Source organism: Eschscholzia californica, unplaced genomic scaffold, assembly GCF_041429995.1.
Source record: "Eschscholzia californica isolate CP2 unplaced genomic scaffold, dmEscCali1.0.p SCAF_5, whole genome shotgun sequence".
NCBI lineage: Eukaryota > Viridiplantae > Streptophyta > Magnoliopsida > Ranunculales > Papaveraceae > Eschscholzia > Eschscholzia californica.
The window spans coordinates 47,334,276-47,355,271 of record NW_028238472.1 but is presented as its reverse complement, the minus strand read 5'-3'; the positions used below and the strand labels follow the sequence as shown (position 1 = coordinate 47,355,271).

Sequence of the window (20,996 nt, the reverse complement as noted above, 5' to 3'; positions counted from 1 at the left end):
AACTTATCAAAAATAAAAATTCCACATGATTTTTGATAAAGAGTCAAGACTGTAGAAGACACAAATTTATGAGAACTGTAACCAAAAACTGTTATAACGATAGCCGTTATTTTTTTATTAAATTGGCCGTTCTTTTTAAAAAAACACTTTAGAGTAACGTTTCTATTTACTTTCACAGTTTCGCCGCACCCCGTTTCTCTGTTGTTCAGTTTACTCACTCACAAAAAGGGTTTTCTTTGTGTTCTCTTCAGTCTTCTTCTCTTCCATAGCTGCGCTCTCTCTCTCTCTCAAACAAAACACTTTCTTGTTTCTCTCTCTAATTTCGTACCGATCAATGGAGTATTGATCATACTGATCATCCCTCTCTCTACTCTCTTTCTCTCTCTCTCTCTCTAACTAATTGTAGAGCAAATTAGAAGCAGAGACAATGGCAGAAAGTGTAGGGAATATTCATGTACCTTCTTCCATATCTTCTGGTGAACAAACAGTTTGGGCTGACGTCTCTTCTCTTCTTCAATCCGCTTGTCAAGGTATAAAGCTTCTTCCTTTCCTTTTCCCCCCTCTTTCAAACTTCAAATCCAATTCATTTCATCTTCTTCTTATTTGATTGATTAATAGTATTAGTCTCTTCAAATTCATCCTTTAAAATCAAACCCCATTTTCAGTTCTAATTGGGAAGAAATATATGAAAAAAAATCTAACCTTTTTTAGTGTTTGTTTAGATTAATCAAGTTGTATTATTAGCAATTCCTTAAGTTCAATTTATGGTAGTTCTGTAATAATACAAATATCATCTGATGTTATAAGGGGAAGAGTCAATGATAGACTATATTGTATACTAGTGAATTCGTTATTATTATAATTTAATTCCCTTTCCTTGTATACGAGATTGGATACGAATTTTCAGCTAGTAGTTTGGTTTGGGAGTTCCAAAATCGTATTTCGCCTTTTATAATAATAAGATCAGGACTTGTTTTGTACTTTCAACTAAATGCCTCCTCTTGATTTCTTATAAGCAAAGATTTGCGAGATGGTGAGCTCATTCATGGAGAGAATTTCAGCCTATTTGCTGCTATGTCTGCCTTGGAGGTACTGATAACTTGTTTGTATTCTTTTTTATGTTCAATTTATAGGAAAGTATTCCTTTTGTTGGTATTGTCTACTAGTAGTAAGTGCATTTTTCGTATGTAGAAATATGCAAAACTCACTATGTTGGAGATAAATATCAATGGCATTCAACTTCGGTTAAGCTTAGCTTGGTATTCAAGATATTTGTGCAAATATTTACATCCAATTTACACATTGTTGGTGTTTATTAAAGTTATATGTTGATCTCACGTGGATCAATTTCTATTTAGCCCTCATGAATTTAGCAAATAGGGTGTGGGTACTATATATTTGTAACGTTGTCTGAACCTACTTATATCCGACATAATCTATTATGTCGTGTGACTTGAAATTAGTCAATGTGATATGACTTAAATAAACAACATTATGACATAAGTGGGATGTAAGTATTTGTAAAAGCTTATGGATAAATTATCTTTTTTTTTTTTTTGGTGCTATCAAGAGAGGCGGGGACTGTGCGAAGGTTAACAAAGTGGAATGCCGCTTCTAGCTATTGTTGCTTTATTTCATTTATTCATTCAAATCCATCGTTCACACGTTTAAAAGGATAATTTAATTAAAGTTCCATAGCATTAATACTTTTATGTGCTTACAAAATGGATATTGAGAGATGAGTGCAAATTCATCTATAAGCCTATCTTTTGATGAAAGGTAAGAGAGTCGCATGAATAGTAAACTTCTTGATCCCCTTAACTTGAAGAGGGTTAAGGTTTTGAGAGGACAATGTGGACTGTTGAGGCGTACAACAAACTTAACGCTAGGAAGCATATTAATTTTGGCTGTTTGATAGGCTCCAGATTATCAAAACCAAGGCATACTACAGTGTTGTTTGATCTGTAATACATGGGGCATGTGATTGTGTGGGAGATTTTATCTCCTGCATTTCTTCCCATCGTCATGATGTATTTCTTACTTTTTCTTATTGTTTTCTCTACTAGATAATGGACCCAAAGATGGATTCAGGTATTAAAAATTGTGGATATCATTCGATCGAGGACGCCATCGAGAACGGTGCTGCCCCAATTCCCTTTAGTTTTGATAGGACTACTGATGTTCAATGCACACTTGATGTGATGGACCATCTATTAGCATGTGAGGTGAGGTACTATCCGTGATATTAATCCGGTTATTCTACTTAATATTTCAAGAGATTGCTTTTGTAACCGATTCTATCTTATATGGCAGGCAACATGGCACAGGGGTCATTCACTGGCACAAACTGTTTTTTCTTGTATCTATCTTCTGAAGCTTGAACGAACATCATCACATGCCCTATTGCATTCTTATTGCAGAGTCATTCGTGCTACCTGCAATGCTGTTATTTCGGTTGTCTCTGATGCCCGTACCCATGAGGTAAGGCTTTCCATGAACGAGTCAACTTCTTCATTGGCAATGCCACGTTCATATTTAATAGATATAGATTTAAGTTGTGTTATAAACTCTTGGATATACATAACGTTTTGTTAACTTATTTTGATTGAAATCTAAAGTCATTTTCGAAAAGTTAAAAATAATTCTGAATCATTCAATTGTCACTTTTTTGAAGCATTTCTTAGTTAATAATTGTTAGCCACTATTCGATTTTTTTGGCTTACAGAATGAATATATAGATGCATGGAAAAATGTCAAATTAATGTGGAAATATTGAAGGAAGAAATGGAAATTGTTGTACCCATCCAGTTTACATACATGTAATTTGTTACTAAATTGCTGCGATAAAAAACATATTGATTTCAGAATTTGAATTTCCTTGTTTCCCTTCTAGGAAGAGGATCTCTTTACAATGGCATATGGTCTACCTCTGAAAGGAGAGGGAGACGACAAGTGTTTATCAATGTTAAGTGCGGTTGAAGAGACCATTTCTCGCCAACTCCGTGCTTGTAAAGCCACATCATCCAAAAAGAGAGTGCCAGAAAGTAGGTATTTCAATAATTGCAACTATCAAATATCAAGTTTGGGATGATGATATGTTTTGATCAGCAAGTTCAGAGATTGTAACTACACAAACTAATTTAGATTCTATATTTGCTTAATGGAATGACTATTGGTTAAGCTATGTTGAGAATCGAAGTTTATGTGGACATACAGTTAAGCATTGTAAGTTGGATAGTGTTGTTACTTGTCTTATCTGATCATTGATCTGAATAGGCAAAAATCAGCCCCCCTTAGATTGCTACTTCTTCTCATTATTTGCTTGAAAGATTTAGCTATTTATGACTACATCATGTAATTTGTAGACCTGTTTCTTCAGTTGCTAGTCAAAGAATTTGGTTTTACCTGATAAGCCAGTATTATTATGCTTTATAATGAGTTGAAAATTGAATCAAATGTTCATTAGACAATTAGTAGCAAAACTCTGGGATTTGCTCAATATTGGACTCCATTTTGTAATGCAGATGTAGAACCCTTACAAGATAATCCGGAATCGGAAGAAGGATATTGCAAAGCTTTGATGTGCCGCATACGTTTCCGTAAGGTCTTACCCTGTGTGTACTCTTTCTTCTCCTTTTTCCTATATCTGTTGAGGAGATCAATGCTGAAATTCATTCTTAAGTTTTTTCCTTCTTTATTTGCGTTGATTGGGAATTTACTCTGGGTTCGATTTTTATGCGTTCAAGTATGTTTTAAATCTAGGTTTATGCTATGACTGACTCTTCCTTCTTCAATCTCAAGCATCCTGTCAATTTTCCTTTTGTAAATGGAATTCTAGAACTTCTTACCTAAGTCAGATACCCACGGACAGTTTGGCATGTAATACTTAAAAGGGGATATAGCTGTTCATTTCACAGTTTCTGTGGAAAAGAAAACGAAAATAACATAATTAAGAACTAGAAGTAGATGATGATCGAAAACAAGACTTGTTGCAGAAATGGACATGCTGCAGAGAGAAATCAAAGTAAGAAAAGTTAGTTTAGTCAAATAAAGATGTAACAAACAAATGTTTATAACTACATTAAAATTGGTAATGGTGGTTGCAATAACGAAAACAATGTTCTTGGAACTCTGTTGTGGTTGCTGAAATGGTGGCGTGTTATCAGTCATTGTGGCAGTAACAGTACTTAATAGTTAATACAAAGAAAGAAAATTTACGCCAGTGACATGAGCTGTTGTTGGTGTCAATTTTAGTGGTGAAGATGGTTTTTGGTACTCGTCTTTGTGGATTGAGTATGAAAAGTACTACCGACTTATAAAACTATTTTGGCAACAATAGATAACAACATGTAACTTTAGGTACATATTAACTTGATGAAGTCAAGCAATTTGTTTTTGCCGTTAGGCATTCCTTAATTTTCTATTCGTTTTTTGTGCTATGAACCGAGTAGTTCTATCTGAATTTTGTTGTCCTGGACCATATTGGTTCCAAAATAGTACAATTTAGGCATGTGCATATTATATATATATATATATATATATATATATTTTTTTTTTTTTTTTTTTTAAAAGATCATCGCTTTCTAAGCATTTGGCATGACCACATTTTCCTACACCGAAAGTATTATTTAGGCTACTGGACATTTTGTTTCACTCGTTTTGCTTTAATGTTCTTCCCATTTTGACAACCATTTCCTCTTTATCCAGCATTTTTACCATGTTCTCATGTGCATGAGGAAATCACAAGGAAGAGGAATGGAGTTGGCCAGGAAACACATAGCTGCCTGCTTATCAGAACTAGCTTGTATTCTGAAATCATCAGAATTCTTGAGTTCCACTTTTAATGGTTCTTCTGTAAACGACATTGAAGATAAAACAACGGCTTCTGGTAGACAACCTACTGGATTCGACGCTAGTTTAAACAATAGATTGTCGGCTCCTGTTCCTCCCCGTGCAATTAAAATTCTCAGCTGGAAAAAGGTTAGGATCTGAAGAAGTATATCTAATATTTATCAGTCTGAGTATACCATTTTTGTAACTTCTCCAAATCTCTGTCTACAATTCTACCAGGCTATTGAGTATTTTGAGAAGCTTCTCCATGATCTAGACATCATGTGTTCCTTCAATTTGGATCCGTTTTTAGACAATATTTTGCGATTTGTGGTGCCGTTTCAAAAACGCCAACCAGATTTGGTTGCTAGAGCTCATCTGCAGGTAAGCTCTAGTCCTTGATTGTTATCCGAATTACATATCTTCGTAGTCAAACATTATGTGTAATATTTCTAAGTACTATACTTTTCTTTTTCTTCTTGCTTTCTATTTATATTGGTATTATGGAAATGATGAGCAGCTTTTACTGGTTCAAGATGGGAAGCTTTATGGACGCGATGCTATATTTGATGTGATCTTTAGAGCTGCTAAATTACCTGAACTTGCTAAAACTCCAAATGTTCAGAAAAATGAATTTGTTGTACAACTAGGGCAGGTGAAGTACATTGTTTTGTTTTGGGTTTTTGATTATAGCATCAATTTAGAATTATCCTTCATTTGGTGTAAATTTATTTAACATTTTGGGTACACTTTTTTTGTACTTACGCTCTGAGTGATATACTAATTTGGAGTTCGTTCTTTAGAGGAGTCAGTTGAGCTTACTTTCAATTTCTCATGAAATGCAGCTCGTGATCAACTTGCTTAAAATTGTAAGTACAAATGCTGCATGGCAAAGGCGAAAACTTGGAAAAATTTTGCAAGATTGGAGTGTCACATCTGTGCAGGTATATGTGCTGTCTTCAATGTTCTAGTTGTTAAAAGTACTATTATCTTATAGTTATATTTTTTGCATTGTTTCTTATGACCTATTAAGCCTCTAAGGGGAGGCATTAGTAGGCTAGAGAGAGTCTGCTTCCAAGTGCGAGTAGAGAATGAGAATTACTTAGAGTCTTACTCAGAGTTTGACTTAAAAGCTGATGCGATATCTTCTTGAAGACTTACTCTTATCTTTTGTTGGAAATCTCAATGATCTAAAATAGAAAGTACAAATCGTACCAATGTACCATCAAATGCAGTGGCCATTCATTAAGAGTCCGCAAACTTAAATTAGCACTCCTTATAGAAAATTGCGTACGGCAAATTTGCTTATAAGCCAACCCTTGATTTTGAGTTATACTGTCTATCAGTATGTGAAACTTTAGATTGAGTTTGTAGATTCTACTCACGGTTCATCATTTTGTTACCCATTGTTCTTGTTTTTCAGCTGGATATGGCCTTCAAGAGAGAATTTGGAGAAGTACCAAACCTTTCACCAGATGAGGTATGTTTCTTTAATATCATTTTCTACTATAGTGAGTAGTGATAGAATATTAAAATTTACAGACATACAGCAAAATTGGCCTCATTTATGTTATTTAATTATGCGGACCTTACCAACCTGAGATCATAATCATCTTACCAATTAAATGTGGCCTTGAAGCATTGAAATTGAGTATGAACCAGGAGATGCTCCAAACAGGCCTGTGTTATTGGTCTTTTTTTTTAATAGTTCGAATGAATATATTGAAGAAAATTAATATACAAAGACAAAAGTGTTATTGGTCATTCAATTAATGGAATTGTGAATTCACCTGCTTATTTCTATATGGATTCGATCTAAAAGCTATCGAGCATTCAACTCACCTGATGAGATCCAAACTTTCATTTGACGGAAGGTTGTGATCATTTTACCGCACCGAGTCTCTCAGCTTCAGAGATCCTGGAGAAAATGATATTAAATCCCTAAACAAGGAATGAGATTTCCTAAATTCGACCGAAATTATTCAAAATTTTGAAATTTTCACTTACAACTATTTCCTACATAGTTTCCAGCAATATGAGAGAAATTCGACTGAAATTGTTGAAAATTTTGAAATTTCCACCGACAAGATGGAAATTTCGACCCACATTATGGAAATCTTGCAAAAAATCCGGAGAAACTAAAACTAAAAACATATCCCTTCCTTCATCTTCATTTCTCATAGATTAATATTTATGTTATATTTTTTTTTAAAAAAATCTTTTGAATGATTTATCCCCTGACTTCACTGCCTAAATTGATTTTATTTTAGTAACACCCATGATACAATTGTCTAATTGACGATACCTTCTCAAAATAACAGAGTTTGTTAACTATTAGCTATTATCAGTAAGAATATTATCTTCTGGGTGTTATTGTCAAGAAGTTGTTCAATTTACCCCCGGACGTAACTGTGTAATAGTTAATACCCCTCAAACTAATAGATTTCGTTAATCCGTTATATACATCATTTTTATGTTTCATTATGGTTTAATAATCTTATTATATACAATTGCATCGCATTTCTATCATTTCCGCAGATTTGTAAAATTTCCACACTAACCGATATTTTTTTTTTTCGGGACTGACCGGAATCTCCATCCGAACCGAAATTTTATTCCTTGGCCCTGAATACTAGCCAGTGTTAATGGATATTGGATTTTTTCTGGAAAAAAACATGTTTTGAAAATATTTTCAGATATTACTGTAGTTGTGCCATATGCTTCACTAAAACTAATTTGTTTATGCAGAATATAAACATCAAACTTTCGAAACATCTCCTTATATGGACAGAGGAACAAACATACTGGATTGCTTCTCGTTTCCTCATGCTGGGATTTGAGTTGGAACTCTATTCTCCCAGTGATTACTGCATGGTTTACTGGTATATGTATGTTATTTTCATCAAACTGTCTGAAAAGGCACAACTCAAGATTGCTGCAAGCAGTGAAAATGGTGAGTAAGATATTTCGTTGGATTTAATATTAGTCTGATAAAGCTATAGATTAGCCCCATACTTGACCTCCTACTTGACCCAGGATTCATCCTTCTATTGCTCTCACTGTGTTTGAGATCTGAAACGCTCATCACCATCGACATCAACAAAATGTCTAGCACTGAAGGTCAAATGATCCAAAAAGGTCAAATATGAGTCAAGTTGACAGTCGGTTTAGCTACACGGAATTTCAGTTTGATTTTCATGGGGATACTTTCTTGTTACCACTTAGATAGTCTTAGATATCACTGACCTTTGTTATTATGCAGTTCCGCGGAAAGCAAAGAAAAAAAGAGACCATCAGAAGGATGCTGTTAAGGAACCTCAGATTTCACCGTCACTCTTACTACTTCAATGCTATATATATCTTGTTGAAGGACTCACCATGGTGAGAGTTGTCGAGTTCCTATATAATTTCTAAGTTTTGATCATTTCAGTACGAAGATAAAGTGGTTATTTTTCCTGCCTCTGCGGTTCAGACGCTGGGTTCTCGTTATTTTGAGGACCTTCCGTCATCCTAATATACCTCATTAATCGAATGCAGATGCTTGCTGCTCTAAGGAATGAACGTAACGTCGACAAAGGACCGGGAGTGTTCAATACGGAGCAAGAGGTAAATATGCAAATCACTTCTTGTTTGTTGAAAGATATATGCAAATCACTTATCCTTCACATATATGTATATATGTGTGTGTGTGTGTGCATCAAGATGCTAACATTGGCGTTAATCCATTTTTCTCGTCAAATTTTATAATATTTTCCTTACCTTCCAGAGATTCATCCAACACTTCGACTCTTTACAAAGAGCCCGAGTTCCCGATAACATCACATATTCGATGTTCGCAGAATCTACAAGCCATGTTCATTTCTCGGTGAGTTTTCATGACATGTTTAGTATCAGAAAGTCCTATTGAACTTCCCCATAAGTTACGTTCTTTTATTGTTTCATAAAAAAATAAACCCTAAATAACCCCCACCTCTGCTTCCTTTCTCCAGACACTAGTCAAGTACAATTACTTCAGAGATGCTCAGAGGATAGCAAAAGAACTTAAGGGTAGTTACTCCGGTGACGCGGATCAACTAGCCGAGCTTAAACAGATAGAACAAGTTGCCGAGTATAATTGGGTTGCTCTAAACGTCATCTGCCAAGCAGGAGGAAGTGACCCGTCTCTTAAGGTATCATTTGAGTTCAATCATCATCCTTGCTTTGCCGTTGCTGTTGTCAAGAGATCTTAAAATTGTGTTTCTAGCATCAAATTTTGACATTAATAGATTCTTTTTAAGCATATTTGTGTTGCTTGGCATAAGAGCTGAGCTAACTTTGAAATCTTATATGCATATTTATTGTGGGTTAGGGTAAAGTTTGTCCTGTCTCATTTGTAGCTATAAATGCAACATTGGTATTTCAAATTCCTTGAGCTGTTGTTTAGACCCTAATTTTATTTTCAAAAGAATTGATCAAATCTTGTGGCAAAATGGTAATAAAGTTGGTGTTAGTCTTTTTACCTTTTATTTGGGTCTGGCTCGAGGTCTGACTTGACTCATTTCAGATTAGTTTCTCTTTTTTTCTTTTCTTAATTTTATGAAATATTGGTTGTGATTACTGGTCGATATTAATTCAACTCTTTTGTCTTACCTATGGAGAAGATCATGTTCATTAGAATATGTCATCGTTTAAGACAGTATAGACTCTAGAAGCAAATTTGTGCTTGAGAATTTGAGAAATGAACATTATCTTTTTCCATTAAAAAATGCAAGGAAGAAGTGTTTAAAAACGATGATGGTCGTTAATTTATCATCGGCGTCACTCCTTTTTTGTATTTCTTTTTTTGCCCGTGTTTCATTTTAACTAAATATAACTCGCGACATAGGAAGGGCCTTTAGAGTTGTTGTCCTTTCCTTTACAGGAGTGTCATATATACATACTGACTAGTACATCTGTATATATGACTAGGGGTTGGAATCGGGCGGGTAGTGATGTTAGCGGTTGGGTAAATTCTATCTCTCGCTATTAGAGTAGTTGGGTGACCCAAACCTGTTTAAATAGTCCGGCCAAATGGACATTTGGGGGTTCGGTATCGGGCATTAGATCCAAATCCTATCAATTTTTTTTAGCGTTAAGAAGACCAACAATTTTTCCCCGCCTCTACATATGACATGAAATGCCTACACTTTATTAATGCTCAATGTTCAGCGATACGTTAACTTTATCAGTCACCAATTGGTTTATAATGCAAACAGGAGTAACATAGAATTCTAAAAGGACGTCACAACATTCTATTGCGTGTGCGTCAAAATATAGACAACTTGATTTGTGCCCCTAAATGAAAAAGAGTTTGCATTCAGGAATCTCTTCAACTATCTTGTTTATGTTCATTTCCAAAGCTCTTTTTTCTGTCATTTAGACATTATTTAGTTTCTGGCAATATCATTTTGGCCTAAATAGCCATTAGACCAGTTCTTTTGTTCTAGTAGCCATATTTTCTTGTTTTTATGTACAAAAACATATTTTTCCTTTTCTATTGCATTTGATTGTTATTAGTGTTTGTCAAAAGAAGAAAACAACCTAAGAAAAGGGAAAATCAAATTCGAATAATATGACCGTTGAAAACTAATCAGAAGGCTTCCCTAAAATGGGCAGCAAAAAAACCATGTAGTATGGCCTACCACCCCTCTTAATTAGATTCTTAAGAGTGATTATCACTACACCAACAGCCAACAGACAACTGGAGCCAAGCTGGTATTAGAGGGCCCACTACTTACCCCTCCACGTGATCACCACTTAATAACACCTCATAAGCAAGGTTTTTTTTTTTTTTTTTTTTTTGTTGAAAGATAAGCAAGGTGATATACTTAGTATTACCTTCAACCCATTTTCTCAAAAACAACTTCAATTTTAACAAAACAACAATCACAATTTTTTCCGAAATGGACTGTGATCTATGTTAGTCATAATACATGATACTGATACATCATCAAATAGTGATGAGCACAATAACCGCTTAAATTAAATCATGAATTAAAAGAGTCTAAAATCTTACAATATTATTAAAGAACCTAAAATCTAACTACCAATAATAACTCAATTTCAATAATCATAGATTCCGCTCCACCACTTCTAAGAATAGAGTTTGAGAATTCTAAAGTTTTGAAGTTTATGTCACCACTATCAACCACTTGAATACTTGACCAACCAAATATTGAAATTAAACATAAACGTGTACTTGTACGTTTGTAAATTTTGGAATCATTTCATTTAGTTTCGTATTATAGAATTCTTAACTCAGATACTAATACAATTGATTTTTTTTTTTGTTGAAGGTAATACAATTGATTTTAGTTGAGACATGCTTTTTGATGAGAAAGTGCATACCCTCATTCTTATAAATAATTTCCCACTAATATTAGAACCGATGTAAACCTATAAAATACAAAAGGAAATATGACCGACCAAAAAAATATAGTGGATGTACTTTTTTTTTGTCCAAATTATAGTGGATGAACTTTTTTTTTGTTGAAATTATAGTGGATGTACTTAGAACACCAAAGAGGGAGGGGGAATAGACATATCATATTAATGTGAGGCCTCTACAAGCACAATTATGTCGGTGGAAGAAGGTTCCCACTTTGAAAAATAAAAAGGACTTTATTAATTAATATGATTGGTGATATTAATAATATCCGCTCACTTCCTTGGTTGCTTCTACTTTGTGTTGGATTCACATAAATGTGTTCCTCCATTTGGCATCACCCACCATTAAAATATATTTTTTTTAAGAATTACTCCAATTTATTTATCTTATTGATTTTGTACAAGAACTTGAGAAGGATTACTCATGTTATTGTTAACTCCCTAATTGATTGGGTATGAACAAAACTAATCACGTATATGAAATGAGACAATTTACAAAAATGTTGTAGTTATTTTTCGAAATAAGAAGATCGAGCAGGGAGAAAAGATAGGAAAAGTATTTACGATTTTAGGGTTTGTTGAAATGGGAGAAGTAGAGATGAGAGCGGGGAACAACATGAAAATAAAATATATTCAATACTTCAGGGGAGAGTAATTTTGGAAACTAGAAAAAACTTAACTTCACATAATTCTAAGAGTCCACCACCTTTTGGTGTAACGGCTGGACACCCCTCTTAAACCTATGAGGTCGTGGGATCGAGTCTCGGTGGAAGCAGTTGCCATCAAAATTTATCTTATGTAATTTAGGTTATAAATAGTGTAATAATTTGTCGGGCTTTAGGCCTCTTTGTTGTTGGGCTTTAGGCCTCTTTCATTATCGGTTTAAATTAGGCGGTTATCGTGCTTATTACATTTCTATGATGCATCAATGCCTTGTAACGACGAACGTAGATCGTTGTCGAATTCTCAAAAAAAAAAAATCTAAAAAGAGTTATTTCTTTTTTGGCCCCCTACTTTGTGACCAGTTTCCTTCTTGGCCCCTTATTTTACATAAATTCAAATTTAGTCCCCTATTTTCAAGTAAATGTCATAACTACCCTTCTCAATTTCAAAATAAAACTATCATAAAATATTAACAATATTTAAAAACGAAGGAGAAAATTTTCCGAGTAGTTATGGCATTTACTTGAAAATAGGTGAGGTGGAAATATCTCTTTTTGTAATATTTTATTTTGAAATTAGGAAAGGTAATTATGGCATTTACTTGAATATAAGGAGTCAAATTTGAATTTATGAAAAATAGGGAGTCAAGAAGGAAACTGGTCACAAAATAGAGGGCCAAAAAGGAAATAACTCTTCTAAAAAGATGTATAAAGATGATCACTTAATGATTTTCCTCATACTACAAACTACCAGTGGGAATCAGGTGGATCCATATTACTTACCTTTTTTTTTGAAACGTCAGGCCACTCACTCTTAGCGTTCCCACAAACTAGAACAGTCTGAGGGCACATGTCCTCACCCTAATCTGTATTAGACTCAAATAATACAGACTCAGACCAGTCGAAGACCCAAAGAGAGTGCAAGAGAGAGGTGAGTTAAGAGCAAATTATGAGCGCCTCCAACGGACACCCAAACTTTAAGGCCTAAATTGACACGCACAATTGAAAATATGTCTAGATGGCACCTACTTTTTGAATTTTCTCCCGTCCACACTAGAAAACAACACAATCGTTTACTTACTTAGTTATACGGACCGTACTAAACCGTTGGATCTGAGAAGAATTGTATTTCAGAATATATCTATTGGCTAATAATTAGGTTTTAATATAATTAAGTTAGGACGGAAAATGCAAATAGCTGTAAGAGAGAGAGGGGTTAATAAGTTGACCATGGTTAAGTTTAGTCGCCAGAAAAGAAACAAATTATTATGTCTGACGCCGACGACTCAACTAAAAATCATCAAACTCTCTCTCTCTTCTTTTTAATCGTCGTTTCAAGGACGAAGAAGGTCTTCTTCAACTTCAGCTAAAACTACGTCTCTTCTCTCTCTACTTTCTCTCTCTACTTTCTCTTTCTACTTTCTCTCTCTGATTCGAGTTAGGTTCAGGTAAGTTCTAATTTCTCCGATTTTTTTCAGTTAACTTTTTTTTTTTTAAATTATTATTTTTCAATTTTGAATTCAAATTTGTAAGAACAAGCTTAATCTTCTTTATTTTTTATTTTTTGATAAGTTTGTTGGAGTATGGAAGAAAATCTTTTAATTTATTAGCAGATTTAGATCTTCTATTATCATGAGTTGATTTAGTTAAACTAGTTTTTCTTATTCTTCTAATCATTTTTTTCATCATTTTGTTCTATTAAACTCTTGATTTTTCTGTTAGTAAATGATATTTTGATTATTTCATCAAAATTTTACTGTTTTGTGGTTGGAATTGATGAGAGTAGTTTGTATTAGAAGGTCAAATCAACAAAGTTTTTAGGTTTGAAAATTGATTGCCTGAGGTTCTAATTTAGACTTCAAATATTGTTAAGGCAGTTTAGTTTCTATGTCGGTGATGGCATGTGAAATTTGAGCCATCTATTTGTTTTGACAATATCTGGATTCTGGCGTGATAATTGATCAAATGAACTTGCTTGTTGTTGATAGAGCCTCTTTTGCACTAATTGCACCAACTGGAAACCTAATTGCACAAATTTATCTATGATATAGACTTTATGAAATGCTATTGAAAATTTAGGCTTGAGCTCATTAACTCGAATGAAGATCATTGAAATCGCATGCCATTAATTATGACATCTCAATGATATAATCTAATAAATGTTAACTTTTTGATTTGCCATAATATCTCCTAATTTTGACAATTCAGGTTATTATGAAGTTCTCTATACTGAACACGTTTTTTTGGGGTTCTTGTAGAGTTTCGTGATAAGGAGAAAGAATGTCTGGAGGAGGAGGTACACAGAAGAGCTTGAGAAAAGCTTTGGGAGCAATCAAGGACTCCACCACTGTGGGGCTAGCGAAAGTTAATAGTGATTACAAGGTGAGAACTGTTTTGATGTTCGTGTGGTGACAGTGATTGTTTCAGAATAGGTTGTTTGTTACATTAAGAGGATTGGATTTTTGTAGGAATTGGATATTGCAATTGTTAGAGCTACAAACCATGTAGAACGTCCAGCAAAGGAAAAACATATACGAGGTGATTGGACTTTTTTATATGAACGTATACATGTATATGTGTTGCTACATGTCTAAGTCGGTCTCCTTTACCTGATATCTTCACTTGTAATTATAGAAGAAATTTGGTGTGTGTTACTTTTTTGACTTAATATTGTTATTGTTCTCACTAAAATAAATAATTGAATATTTTCTTTTGATTTCTGGTGCTATGGAATTCCAGCTATCTTTGCTGCTATTTCAGCAACAAGGCCTCGTGCTGATGTTGCTTACTGCATCCATGCTCTCTCTAGACGTCTTGCAAAGACACATAACTGGGCGGTAAGTCAATCATAATGGAAATGCAGTGATTTGATTTTGGTCTAGTTCTGTTGCAAAAGCATTTTAAACACCAAGGTCTCATTCTCTTCACCATGATTGCTTACCCGTCTAACTAGTCATGGAGGAAATTTTAGGACCTTCAATCAAGAAATGCCTTTCCAAGAGGGACATTTGGTAGTCCAATTTAAATGAGGCTTCGATCTCTAAGAAGAAACAAAGTTCATTTTAGCTACATTGCGCACAATATAAACATGTCCAGTGGTTGTTTTGTCTTTTAATGTATAATAATATTGTGATATTCATCAGTCTAACTCGCTAATTCTTGATTTTTAGGTTGCATTGAAAACATTAATTGTTATACATCGTGCTTTGAGGGAAGTTGACCCCTCATTCCGTGAAGAACTCGTCAGCTACGGAAGAAGCAGGAGTCACATGCTCAACATGTCACATTTTAAGGATGATTCAAGTGCAAATGGTAATAACTGGCTTTTAAGGAAAAAACATATCTAGAAACCGCTAATAAAATTCCTGACATGATTATCTGATCTTCAGCATGGGATTATTCTGCTTGGGTCCGCACTTATGCACTGTTTTTGGAAGAGAAACTTGAAAGTTTCCGTATTTTGAGATACGATGTTGAGACAGATCCCCCGGTAAGAAATTTAGTATATTGCTCTCTGTTTGGTATCTCATTTTTGTCTTTCATATTACATTCTTTATCAACATAGTGTTTACTACCTTAACTAAATTTCTTATTTCAAAAACTCAGGCTAACTTGGTCAATGTGAGGTGCTAATGTCACACTGTTTACTTTGTTATTGATTTTTTCTTTTTTGAGAAATCGACTGCAATCTACGTTAGTCATTACAAGGCATTGATACATCATAAAGATGTGATGAGCGCGATAACCGCCTAATTTAAACCATAATGAAAGAGGCCTAAAGCCCGACAATATGAAAGAGGCCTAAAGCCCGACAATATGAAAGAGGCCTAAAGCCCGACAAATTTATTACAATATTTACCTTATATATTGCCTAAATTATATGGGATAAATCTTGATGACAAACTGCTTCCACCGAGACTCGATCCCACGACCTCATGGGCTTAAAAGGGGTATCCAACCGTTACACCAAAGGGTGGTAGACTTGTTATTGAATTATATATTGCATAGCTCACCATTATAGTGTCAGTTCAAGTCTTCCTTTTTTTCTTTGGATTTCTGTTATTTTCCCCACATGGTTGGTTGATGCAATGATAGTTCTAAACATCATTTTTAAACATGATCTTGGGTGTTGTTTGCAGAGAACAAGAGATCTGAAAACTATTGAATTGCTTGAGCAATTACCAGCTCTGCAACAGCTTCTTTTTCGTGTTCTTGGTTGCCAGGTATGCTTTTCCTTCTTCTCTTCCATTTTTTTTTTTAATTTACTTCTCATATAGCTTAGCCACCTGAATTTTGTGTCAGCTATTCCATTTTCTTGTTATTTGAATTATATTATATCTTTTTATATATGTCGCTTGGATATATTCACATCTGACTTTTTTACAGCCACAAGGAGCAGCAGTTTATAATTTTGTGATTCAATTGGCACTTTCATTGGTATGTAAAACTATTCCTTCACAAATTTTTCGTGCCAGCATGAATTGCTATTAATATCTTTACTTTTCTTGTTTGTTTTGGTCTTCATTGAGCAGGCACAATTTTTTCGTGCCAGCATGAATTGCTAATAATATCTTCATTTTTCTTGTTTATTTTGGTCTTTATTGAACAGGTTGCTAGTGAAAGCATTAAGATCTACAATGCAATCAGCAATGGTACAATCAATTTGGTTGATAAGGTATGGTAAAATTTTTGGTTGTCGGGAAACCTAGCTTCATACTTTTGAACTGTCAATGGTGGTTATAAAATTTGGACTTGTGACAGTTCTTTGAGATGCAACGAAGTGATGCTATTAAGGCGCTTGATATTTATAGGAGGGCCGGCCAACAGGTAATTATTTTTTATCTTGTTGTTACTGATCTGGATAGTTTTATGTAATAAGAGAAGGAACGTAGAAAAAGAGAATTCGTATGATCAACCCATGCCTTCTAACCCAACATTTTTCTCGATTGATTTATTAACTTCCAGGGGGAGAGACTATCAGAATTCTACGAAATTTGTAAAAGCCTTGATCTTGGGCGTGGAGAAAGGTTTATCAAGATTGAGCAGGTTTTAATGCTTTGTGTTTGATTTACATCTGTTATGGTATTCTCTGGACCGGAATCCTGGAAATAATACTCCCGAGTAATCCAGCTGTAGGTGGCAAGAGCTAAGAAGTGTTGGCAATCTGTGCCCGGTTAAACGGCTGCCTTACGCCCTTACCCATGTTAGTTACCGGCTGAGGGTACTCTAGTCTAACCATCTCAATTCTTCCACGGATTTAGGTTACGTCCTCGTGATGCTGTAACTGTGGTCTGAGTCCTGAGGCTGAGATTGTCCTAACTCCTAAGCAGAAGGGCCCTTCCTCTAATCTCCCTATACCGGAGTGACTCGTAGAAAAATAAGCAAAAAAAAGCAAAAAAGAGAAACGAAAAATAATAAGAATGAGCATTGCTGAGTAATTTTACTCGTTAAAACTGCAGCCCCCAGAATCGTTCTTAACAGCAATGGAGGATTACGTAAGAGATGCTCCAAGATCTTCAACAGTTTCCAAAGATAAGGTATTGGATTTGTTTTCTTTTACAGAGCTTAGTTATACATGAATGCCTTAAATATGTTGTGACTCACTGATTTAGTAAACGGAATAGGATTTTTAGTGTAACAAATGTTGTCCAAGTGTTTTCAGACTAGAAGCCAAAGCTTTCTGTTAGGAGCTTCAACCTTTGTCACTCTCTATATTTCTATCTATATTCTTTATTTATTTCATCAAACTAGGTTGTCAGTGAGAAAATTGCTGCTCCAAAAGAGGTATTGGCCATTGAGTATAAGAAAACACCAGAAGAGGAAGTGGAAATGGAGCATCCAGCATCACCCCCTCCAACAGAAGCGGTTAAAGTTGAAAAAGCTCCTGTTCCTGAAATGCCGGATTTGTTGGTAATTTCTCCCTTAATCAACCGAACCCTTCCTTCTCAAAAATAGATTAGTATACTGCTATTACGTGTGAAGCCTCTACTACACATTATAAATGTTGGTTTTGTGGTTATCAGGGTTTAAATGACACAGTACCTGATTCATCAGAATTGGACGAGAGAAATGCTCTGGCTCTTGCTATTGTTCCTGTTGGTGAGTTTGTTAGAATATTGTATACTACTAACCATATTTAGCTTCGAGAACAATCTGACTGAAAAATCGATGATACAGTGTAAAAGTTTAAGACTCTGGTCCTCAAGTAAAATGAGAATGATAGAAGTCAAGTTGATCTAATCTAGTTGAATTCAAGTTGATTACAGTTTGGGCATTCCGCAAAGACTGATGATAACCTATGTTTTAATATGGTTTCAGCTGATGCATCAACTGGTCCAGCTGTTCCAGATTTTACAAATGGAACTACAGGCTGGGAGTTAGCACTTGTGACAGCCCCAAGCTCAAATGAAAGTGCCGCGACCGTTAGCAAGCTGGTAACTTCCTTTTATCCTGTGTTATTGTTATATCTTACATGAACTTCGTACATTTCCTTCACTAAACTCTTTTAACCCGTTCTTAGTCGAAACCCCACAATCCTAAGAATCTTCTCGTTTTGTCTTTTCATTCTTGAACTTCTTGCTCTTCGGCTAGTTTAGCAGTTAGAGAGTGGAATCTACACATCTTTCTTACAAATTACAATATTAGCTAATGAAAATATGTTTTCTCCTTGAGAAAATATTTATTCAATATCCCTAATTCTCTTCTGTCGATATTCTTTTGGGTAAACACAGCAACCTATAATCTACGAACCTTCTCTCCCTTTTCTTTTGCTTCTTTATTGAGTATCAACTGAATCTGTAAACCCTATTTATGAGAAGTCTCTCCTTCGTCATCATCAAGAGGTCTTAAATGAAGCGACGTTATGATATTTCCTGACATTCTTGATCTCTACCACTAATCTGTCAACCTCTTTTCTCCCCCCATATATCATACTTGCACAGATAAATCTAGGGAGCTTCCAGTTTTTTGGTTTCGACGTGAAGAATTGTAATGGCTCAAACAAAATTTGGAGTTCGAATCTGAAAAAAGACGATTAATCTATAACTAATATTAAACCCAAATTTATGTTAATTAATCAACTGTCTCGATCATTTTCTCAAGTTAGACCTATTCATTTTGTTTTTCGGTGTTCATGAAAATTCAGACTAATCTTTTTTTTTATTCCAAAAAGGGCGGTGGACTAGACAAGCTGACATTGGACAGCTTATACGATGATGCAATAAGACGGACCAGCCAACCCACAAGCTACAACCCATGGGAACCCATGCCTATGTCCGGCCCAATAATGCAACCAGTAGCCCAAGACCCATTCTTTGCCTCAAACATGGTATCTGCACCGGCTAATGTACAGATGGCAGCAATGGCACAGCAACAACAAGCTTTCTTGTTCCAGCAACAACAACAGCAGATGATGATGATGGGTCAACAACAACAACAACAGTCTTTAAATCCTTTCGGCCCAACTTATGGTACTGGTCTCCACCCATATGGCTCAGGCATGCCTGTTCAAACTTACAACCCAAATGCTGGTCTTATTTGAAAAGAAAAACCCTATTAGTTGAATACAAGAAGAGGAGGGAAATTGAAGTACTGAAAATTTGTACCATATCTCATGTATTTTTATGTTTTAGTGACTGTGAAGAGTGTTGTTGATTAGGTTGAAGAGAGAGAGAGAGAGAGAGGGAGAGAGAGAGATTCATATTTCTTGTATTATTTGATCATTTGTGAACCAGATTCATATTGGTGCAGAGAAAAAGAGTTGTTTTTATTATTTGAAAACCAGATTAGAAATAACTTTTGTGATTACTGTTTACATGTATAAAAACTTAGGTTTTATCATTTATGTGTAACGTGTCCAATTTATACTAGTTAATATTAGTATAGTATGAACTAATTTTGTTTTCTTTTACTATTGAGAGGTGAATTTCTAATTACAGTATGAATATGAATCAACTTGTATTTTTACAGACTTGTACAGGAAATCTTGACATGTAAAAGCAGCTCTTTGTGAGCTTAGGAATTGCTAGTATTTACAGAGCTGCTTGGCCTATTTACAGATCAACTAAATAAAATTGGACAGGTATCAAAATTAATTGTTAGGTCGATTCAAATAGGCATTACCTCTAACCAAAATATGTTATAAAAAGGACTACCTTCACCAGCAAAGGTGCTTCCCCAAATTTTATTAGGGCCTCCCTGCACTCTATTGGCTTGGTCAATTTACTTCGACCATGCATGGTTATAGACTAACAGCGTCTCCCTCTGGGACGATGTATAAGCCTCCACCAGAGTTTATTTTCACCCAATTTACCGTCTTTTGTCTATGCCCTAGATCTTCGAAGAACTCACGTCTCCCTACACATCTCTTCACCAGAATCTCCCTCCACACACCGAGGCATGGAATCTTGGAAACGGCATGGTATTACCGAGGACGTCCACCCAACTTATTGTGTTGACGTTTTTCATTTTCAAGTAATTTAATTAATCAGATTTAACATGGTAGATGGGACTTCAATTTGATTTCTACTCTCCATTAACATTAGTTAATGAATAAGAAGTTGTCAGATTTGAAGAAAAAGATACTTTCAGTTTTTGATCTTGTTTTGCAAACCGAATTCACAAGATCAACAATTGAGTTTGTAAAATCTGTAATCTGAATTTACGTTTTGCAAATAGAGTATATAAGATCTGTAAATCGAATTTACATTCTACAAACAAAGTTTACAAGTCCTGCAAAACTGAGTTTCCAACTCTGAAAAGCAAATTTGCGTTGTGCAAACAGAGTTTGCATTTTCTGCAAATTGAACTTGTAAGATCAGTCGTTCGAGATTGCAAGATACGCAAATTAATTTGCGTTCTACAAATAGAGTTGGTTAGCGTAAAAATGGAAAAGAAAAAGTACAACATTTTTTGAATTTTTTTCTTTTGAGAAAAATATATTGAAAGTAGATCATGTTAGCACTTTCTAAATAAGTTATCGAAATGAAAATATTATGTTCAAAAGAAAATTAAACAATTAAGGACCGTAAAATGATTTAATTTTGTAGATATTTTGACCTTACTAAATTTTGTAAAATATTTGTTGCTGTTTTACCTATT

General features: G+C 34.7%; 2 protein-coding genes across 2 annotated transcripts; both read left to right on the top strand.

Annotated features, from left to right (window-relative positions):
• Nucleotides 1–37: 37 nt before the first annotated feature.
• MAK10 (MAK10 homolog) lies at nucleotides 38–9,335 on the top strand. The gene is made up of 16 exons (XM_086641040.1): nucleotides 38–530; nucleotides 1,022–1,089; nucleotides 2,067–2,225; nucleotides 2,314–2,481; nucleotides 2,894–3,044; nucleotides 3,525–3,604; nucleotides 4,708–4,980; nucleotides 5,071–5,214; nucleotides 5,351–5,485; nucleotides 5,676–5,774; nucleotides 6,254–6,310; nucleotides 7,579–7,783; nucleotides 8,093–8,211; nucleotides 8,368–8,436; nucleotides 8,597–8,695; nucleotides 8,820–9,335. The coding sequence occupies exons 1-16, from the start codon at nucleotides 428–430 to the stop codon at nucleotides 9,057–9,059; spliced, it is 2,169 nt and encodes a 722-aa protein (XP_086497166.1). The 5' UTR covers nucleotides 38–427; the 3' UTR covers nucleotides 9,060–9,335.
• A 3,758-nt stretch (nucleotides 9,336–13,093) lies between these two features.
• LOC147539891 (putative clathrin assembly protein At5g35200) lies at nucleotides 13,094–19,736 on the top strand. Its single transcript, XM_086640532.1, has 16 exons — nucleotides 13,094–13,345; nucleotides 14,156–14,279; nucleotides 14,366–14,435; nucleotides 14,637–14,734; nucleotides 15,068–15,209; nucleotides 15,287–15,387; nucleotides 16,037–16,120; nucleotides 16,284–16,334; nucleotides 16,507–16,572; nucleotides 16,659–16,724; nucleotides 16,863–16,943; nucleotides 17,357–17,434; nucleotides 17,649–17,807; nucleotides 17,921–17,996; nucleotides 18,216–18,331; nucleotides 19,069–19,736. Exons 2-16 carry the CDS (start codon nucleotides 14,178–14,180, stop codon nucleotides 19,435–19,437), a joined length of 1,659 nt encoding a protein of 552 aa, XP_086496658.1. The 5' UTR covers nucleotides 13,094–13,345; nucleotides 14,156–14,177; the 3' UTR covers nucleotides 19,438–19,736.
• The last annotated feature ends 1,260 nt before the right edge of the window (nucleotides 19,737–20,996 follow it).

Coding starts and splice junctions, on each gene's coding strand:
- MAK10 (XM_086641040.1), top strand. CDS start 428: ATGGCAGAAAGTGTAGGGAATATTCATGTACCTTCTTCCATATCTTCT. Junction 1,090..2,066: donor CTGCTATGTCTGCCTTGGAG/GTACTGATAACT, acceptor TTTCTCTACTAG/ATAATGGACCCAAAGATGGA. Junction 3,045..3,524: donor CAAAAAGAGAGTGCCAGAAA/GTAGGTATTTCA, acceptor TTTGTAATGCAG/ATGTAGAACCCTTACAAGAT.
- LOC147539891 (XM_086640532.1), top strand. CDS start 14,178: ATGTCTGGAGGAGGAGGTACACAGAAGAGCTTGAGAAAAGCTTTGGGA. Junction 14,735..15,067: donor CAAAGACACATAACTGGGCG/GTAAGTCAATCA, acceptor CTTGATTTTTAG/GTTGCATTGAAAACATTAAT. Junction 16,121..16,283: donor TTCGTGTTCTTGGTTGCCAG/GTATGCTTTTCC, acceptor ACTTTTTTACAG/CCACAAGGAGCAGCAGTTTA.